General features: G+C 55.8%; 1 protein-coding gene across 1 annotated transcript in view; it reads left to right on the top strand.

Annotated features, from left to right (window-relative positions):
• Nucleotides 1-4,880: 4,880 nt before the first annotated feature.
• Nucleotides 4,881-6,711, top strand: part of LOC311103901 (kelch-like protein 40b) — a gene marked incomplete at both ends in the record, with an annotated part of 21,606 nt that continues 19,775 nt past the window's right edge. The window contains one exon of the mRNA XM_084145529.1: nucleotides 4,881-5,585. Coding sequence (XP_084001655.1) covers nucleotides 4,881-5,585 — 705 coding nt within the window. The remainder of the gene's footprint in view (nucleotides 5,586-6,711) is intronic.

Raw genomic sequence — 6,711 nt, 5'->3', positions numbered from 1 at the left:
GGAAGGAGTGGAGGAAGGAGACAGGGAAGGAGTGGAGGAAGGAGACAGGGAAGGAGTGGAGGAAGGAGACAGGGAAGGAGTTGAGGAAGGAAGCAGGGAAGGATTGGAGTGGAGGAAGGAGGCAGGGAAGGAGTGGAGTGGAGGAAGGAGACAGGGAATTAGTGGAGGAAGGAGGTAGGGAAGGAGTGGAGGAAGGAGACAGGGAAGGAGTGGAGCAAGGAGGTAGGGAAGGAGTGGAGGAAGGAGACAGGGAAGGAGTGGAAGAAAAAGGCAGGGAAGGAGTGGAGGAAGGTGACGGGGTAGGAGTGGAGGAAGGAGATGGGGAAGGATTTGAGGAAGGAAGCAGGGAAGGAGTGGAGTGGAGGAAGGAGGCAGGGAAGGAGTGGAGGAAGGAGGTAGGGAAGGAGTGGAGGAAGGAGACAGGGAAGGAGTGGAGGAAGGAGACAGGGAAGGAGTGGAGGAAGGAGACAGGGAAGGAGTGGAGCAAGGAGGTAGGGAAGGAGTTGAGGAAGGAGACAGAGAAGGAGTGAAGGAAGAAGGCAGGGAAGGAGTGAAGGAGGCAGGGAAGGTGTTGAGGAAGGAGGCCGGGAAGGTGTGTAGGAAGGAAGCGGGGAAGGAGTTGAGGAAGGAGGCAGGGAAGGAGTGGAGGAAGGAGACAGAGAAGGAGTTGAGGAAGGAGGCAGGGAAGGAGTGGAGGAAGGAGACAGGGAAGGAGTGGAGGAAGGAGACAGGGAAGGAGTTGAGGAAGGAAGCAGGGAAGGAGTGGAGTGGAGGAAGGAGGCAGGGAAGGAGTGGAGTGGAGGAAGGAGACAGGGAAGGAGTGGAGGAAAGAGGTAGGGAAGGAGTGGAGGAAGGAGACAGGGAAGGAGTGGAGCAAGGAGGTAGGGAAGGAGTGGAGGAAGGAGACAGGGAAGGAGTGGAAGAAAAAGGCAGGGAAGGAGTGGAGGAAGGTGACGGGGAAGGAGTGGAGAAAGGAGACGGGGAATGAGTTGAGGAAGGAGGTAGGGAAGGAGTGGAGTGGAGGAAGGAGGCAGGAAAGGAGTGGAGGAAGGAGGCAGGGAAGGAGTGAAGGAAGGAGGTAGGGAAGGAGTGGAGGAAGGAGACAGGGAAGGAGTGGAGGAAGGAGACAGGGAAGGAGTGGAGCAAGGAGGTAGGGAAGGAGTTGAGGAAGGAGACAGAGAAGGAGTGAAGGAAGGAGGCAGGGAAGGAGTGAAGGAGGCAGGGAAGGTGTTGAGGAAGGAGGCCGGGAAGGTGTATAGGAAGGAAGCGGGGAAGGAGTTGAGGAAGGAAGCAGGGAAGGAGTGGAGTGGAGGAAGGAGGAAGGGAAGGAGTGGAGGAAGGAGGCAGGGAAGGACTGGAGGAAGGAGACAGGGAAGGAGTGGAGGAAGGAGACAGGGAAGGAGTGGAGGAAGGAGACAGGGAAGGAGTGGAGGAAGGAGACGGGGAAGGAGTGGAGGAAGGAGACAGGGAAGGAGTTGAGGAAGGAAGCAGGGAAGGAGTGGAGTGGAGGAAGGAGGAAGGGAAGGAGTGGAGGAAGGAGACGGGGAAGGACTGGAGGAAGGAGACAGGGAAGGAGTGGAGGAAGGAGCGAGGGAAGGAGTGGAGGAAGGAGACAGGGAAGGAGTGGAGGAAGGAGAAAGGGAAGGAGTTGAGGAAGGAAGCAGGGAAGGATTGGAGTGGAGGAAGGAGGCAGGGAAGGAGTGGAGTGGAGGAAGGAGACAGGGAATGAGTGGAGGAAGGAGGTAGGGAAGGAGTGGAGGAAGGAGACAGGGAAGGAGTGGAGCAAGGAGGTAGGGAAGGAGTGGAGGAAGGAGACAGGGAAGGAGTGGAAGAAAAAGGCAGGGAAGGAGTGGAGGAAGGTGACATGGAAGGAGTGGAGGAAGGAGATGGGGAAGGATTTGAGGAAGGAAGCAGGGAAGGAGTGGAGTGGAGGAAGGAGGCAGGGAAGGAGTGGCGGAAGGAGGTAGGGAAGGAGTGGAGGAAGGAGACAGGGAAGGAGTGGAGGAAGGAGACAGGGAAGGAGTGGAGGAAGGAGACAGGGAAGGAGTGGAGCAAGGAGGTAGGGAAGGAGTTGAGGAAGGAGACAGAGAAGGAGTGAAGGAAGAAGGCAGGGAAGGAGTGAAGGAGGCAGGGAAGGTGTTGAGGAAGGAGGCCGGGAAGGTGTGTAGGAAGGAAGCGGGGAAGGAGTTGAGGAAGGAGGCAGGGAAGGAGTGGAGGAAGGAGACAGGGAAGGAGTTGAGGAAGGAGGCAGGGAAGGAGTGGAGGAAGGAGACAGGGAAGGAGTGGAGGAAGGAGACAGGGAAGGAGTTGAGGAAGGAAGCAGGGAAGGAGTGGAGTGGAGGAAGGAGGCAGGGAAGGAGTGGAGTGGAGGAAGGAGACAGGGAAGGAGTGGAGGAAAGAGGTAGGGAAGGAGTGGAGGAAGGAGACAGGGAAGGAGTGGAGCAAGGAGGTAGGGAAGGAGTGGAGGAAGGAGACAGGGAAGGAGTGGAAGAAAAAGGCAGGGAAGGAGTGGAGGAAGGTGACGGGGAAGGAGTGGAGAAAGGAGACGGGGAATGAGTTGAGGAAGGAAGCAGGGAAGGAGTGGAGTGGAGGAAGGAGGCAGGAAAGGAGTGGAGGAAGGAGGCAGGGAAGGAGTGAAGGAAGGAGGTAGGGAAGGAGTGGAGGAAGGAGACAGGGAAGGAGTGGAGGAAGGAGACAGGGAAGGAGTGGAGCAAGGAGGTAGGGAAGGAGTTGAGGAAGGAGACAGAGAAGGAGTGAAGGAAGGAGGCAGGGAAGGAGTGAAGGAGGCAGGGAAGGTGTTGAGGAAGGAGGCCGGGAAGGTGTATAGGAAGGAAGCGGGGAAGGAGTTGAGGAAGGAAGCAGGGAAGGAGTGGAGTGGAGGAAGGAGGAAGGGAAGGAGTGGAGGAAGGAGGCAGGGAAGGACTGGAGGAAGGAGACAGGGAAGGAGTGGAGGAAGGAGACAGGGAAGGAGTGGAGGAAGGAGACAGGGAAGGAGTGGAGGAAGGAGACGGGGAAGGAGTGGAGGAAGGAGACAGGGAAGGAGTTGAGGAAGGAAGCAGGGAAGGAGTGGAGTGGAGGAAGGAGGCAGGGAAGGAGTGGAGTGGAGGAAGGAGACAGGGAAGGAGTGGAGGAAGGAGGTAGGGAAGGAGTGGAGGAAGGAGACAGGGAAGGAGTGGAGCAAGGAGGTAGGGAAGGAGTGGAGGAAGGAGACAGGGAAGGAGTGGAAGAAAAAGGCAGGGAAGGAATAGAGGAAGGTGACGGGGAAGGAGTGGAGGAAGGAGACGGGGAAGGATTTGAGGAAGGAAGCAGGGAAGGAGTGGAGTGGAGGAAGGAGGCAGGGAAAGAGTGGAGGAAGGAGGTAGGGAAGGAGTGGAGGAAGGAGACAGGGAAGGAGTGGAGGAAGGAGACAGGGAAGGAGTGGAGGAAGGAGACAGGGAAGGAGTGGAGCAAGGAGGTAGGGAAGGAGTTGAGGAAGGAGACAGAGAAGGAGTGAAGGAAGGAGGCAGGGAAGGAGTGAAGGAGGCAGGGAAGGTGTTGAGGAAGGAGGCCGGGAAGGTGTGTAGGAAGGAAGCGGGGAAGGAGTTGAGGAAGGAGGCAGGGAAGGAGTGGAGGAAGGAGGCAGGGAAGGAGTGGAGGAAGGAGACAGGGAAGGAGTTGAGGAAGGAAGCAGGGAAGGAGTGGAGTGGAGGAAGGAGGCAGGGAAGGAGTGGAGTGGAGGAAGGAGACAGGGAAGGAGTGGAGGAAGGAGGTAGGGAAGGAGTGGAGGAAGGAGACAGGGAAGGAGTGGAGCAAGGAGGTAGGGAAGGAGTGGAGGAAGGAGACAGGGAAGGAGTGGAAGAAAAAGGCAGGGAAGGAGTGGAGGAAGGTGACGGGGAAGGAGTGGAGGAAGGAGACGGGGAAGGAGTTGAGGAAGGAAGCAGGGAAGGAGTGGAGTGGAGGAAGGAGGCAGGGAAGGAGTGGAGGAAGGAGGCAGGGAAGGAGTGAAGGAAGGAGGTAGGGAAGGAGTGGAGGAAGGAGACAGGGAAGGAGTGGAGGAAGGAGACAGGGAAGGAGTGGAGCAAGGAGGTAGGGAAGGAGTTGAGGAAGGAAACAGAGAAGGAGTGAAGGAAGGAGGCAGGGAAGGAGTGAAGGAGGCAGGGAAGGTGTTGAGGAAGGAGGCCGGGAAGGTGTATAGGAAGGAAGCGGGGAAGGAGTTGAGGAAGGAGGCAGGGAAGGAGTGGAGGAAGGAGACAGGGAAGGAGTTGAGGAAGGAGGCAGGGAAGCCGTGTAGGAAGGAGGCAGGGAAGGAGTTGAGGAAGGAGGCAGGGAAGGAGTGGAGGAAGGAGACAGGGAAGGAGTTGAGGAAGGAGGCAGGGAAGCCGTGTGGAAGGAGGCAGGGAGGGGAGAAGAAGAAGGAGGAAGCCACTTCAGACTATTGATATGAACCCAATTTAGCCCCACATGACTCAGAAATAACTGATCTCGCATGAGGCATTGTGTCAGCTGTCCGAGTGGGGAGGGGGACGGCGGGTGGTGGTGAGGGGTGTATTACATTTCACATGTTCCAGAATGGATTCCACAGAGTGCCCCACACTGAGGACAAGCCTATATATAAACTACCAGTTGGAGCAGGAGTTAAAAGGACGGGACAGCTGAGGGAGTGAGACCAGCCGCCCCAGAGTACACTCCTTACGGTTCAAACCACACAGACCCAGGCTACTTATAAACACACAGACCGAACCCCTACCTCCTCTTTCCAGGCTGGACAGTGAAGAGAGCCTGATCTTGGAGCTCTGCTGTGTGGACAGGAGACAGACAGGACAGACACCAAGGACCAGGACGCCCTAGGCCTCTCGTTTCCTGCTTATTGACTGGAAGTTGTCCCCCTGGACCGAGGCACCATGGCTCTGTCCATCGACCCGGCCGAGGAGCCCAGGATGTACCAGCAGACCCTGTTGCAGGACGGTCTCTATGATCTACTGGAGAATGACAAGCTGGTGGACTGTGTCCTGAAGATCAAGGACAAGGAGTTCCCCTGCCACCGTCTGGTGCTGTGTGCCTGCTCCTCCTTTTTTAGGGCCCTGTTCCTGTCAGACCTGGAAGAGGAGAAGAAGCAAGAGGTGGTGTTGGAGGATGTAGAGCCGGGGGTCATGGGTCTGATTCTGAAGTACCTCTACACCTCCACCATTAATGTGACAGAGCAGAATGTCCAGGACATCTTCTCTGTCGCCAACATGTTCCAGATTCCTTCTATTTTCACAGTGTGTGTCTCCTTCCTCCAGAAGAAACTCAGTCTCAGTAATTGTCTGGCTATATTCCGACTGGGCCTGATGCTGGACTGTCCTCGCCTCGCTGTCTCCGCTCGCAACTACGCCTGCGAACGCTTCCAGCTCATCGCTCGTGATGACGACTTCCTGACGCTGGGTCCCAGCGAGCTGGCAGCCATCTTGACAGCGGACACGCTGAATGTGGAAACGGAGAAAGAGGTGTTTGAGGCAGTGGAGAAGTGGGTCGGTCAAGATGTGGAGAACAGGTTGAAGGAACTACCCGGACTGATGGATTGTGTCAGACTCAGACTGGTCGACAAGGACTACTTCACTGAGACGGTGAGCAGTATGTCTAGTGTTAATCAAATCAAATCAATATATATATGGACAAGCAATGACAGAGCGGCATGGACTAAGATACAGTAGAATATTATAGAATAGAATGCAGTAATGCAAGATATGTAAACATTTTTAAGTGACTAGTGTTCCATTTCTTAAAGTGGCCAGTGATTTCAATAGGCAGCAGCAGCCTCTAATGTGCCAGTGATGGCTATTTAACAGTCTGATGGCCATGAGATAGAGGCTGTTTTTCATTCTCTCGGTCCCAGCTTTGATGCACCTGTACTGACCTCGCCTTCTGGATGATAGTGGGGTGAACAGGCAGTGGCTCAGGTGGTTGATGTCCTTGATGATCTTTTTGGCCTTCCTGTGACATCGGGTGCTGTAGGTGTCCTGGAGGGCGGGTAGTTTGCCCCCCGGTAATGCGTTCGGCAGACCGAACCACCCTCTGGAGAGCCCTGCGTTTGCGGGCGGTGCAGTTGCCGTACCAGGCGGTGATACAGCCCGACAGGATGCTCTCAATTGTGCATCTGTAAAAGTTTGTGAGGGTTTTAGGTGCCAAGCCAAATTTTCTTCAGCCTCCTGAGGTTGAAGAGGCTCTGTTGCGCCTTCTTCACCACACTGTCTGCGTGGGTGGATAATTTCAGTTTGTCAGTGACGTGTACGCCAAGGAACTTGAAGCTTTCCACCTTCTCCACTGTGGTCCCGTCGATGTGGATAGGGGGGTGCACCCTCTGCTGTTTCCTGAAGTCCACGATCATCTCCTTTGTTTTGTTTTGTTGAGTGAGAGGTTATTTTCCTGGCACCAGACTCCCAGAGCCCTCACCTCCTCCCTGTATGCGGTCTTGTCATTGTTGGTAATCAAGCCTACTACAGTTGTGTCGTCTGCAAACTTAATGATTGAGTTGGAGGCGTGTTGGCCACGCAGTCATGGGTGAACAGGGAGTACAGGAGGGGTCTGAGCATGCACCTTTGTGGGGCCCCCGTGTTGAGGATCAGCGAAGTGGAGATGTTGTTTCCTACCTTCACCACCTGGGGGCAGCCCGTCAGGAAGTCCAGGACCCAGTTGCACAGGGCAGGGTTCAGACCCAGGGCCTCGAGCTTAATGATGAGCTTGGAGGGTACT

This window comes from Coregonus lavaretus (assembly GCF_964263955.1).
Source record: "Coregonus lavaretus genome assembly, chromosome: 2".
NCBI lineage: Eukaryota > Metazoa > Chordata > Actinopteri > Salmoniformes > Salmonidae > Coregonus > Coregonus lavaretus.
This window is presented reverse-complemented; position numbering and strand designations above follow the sequence as displayed.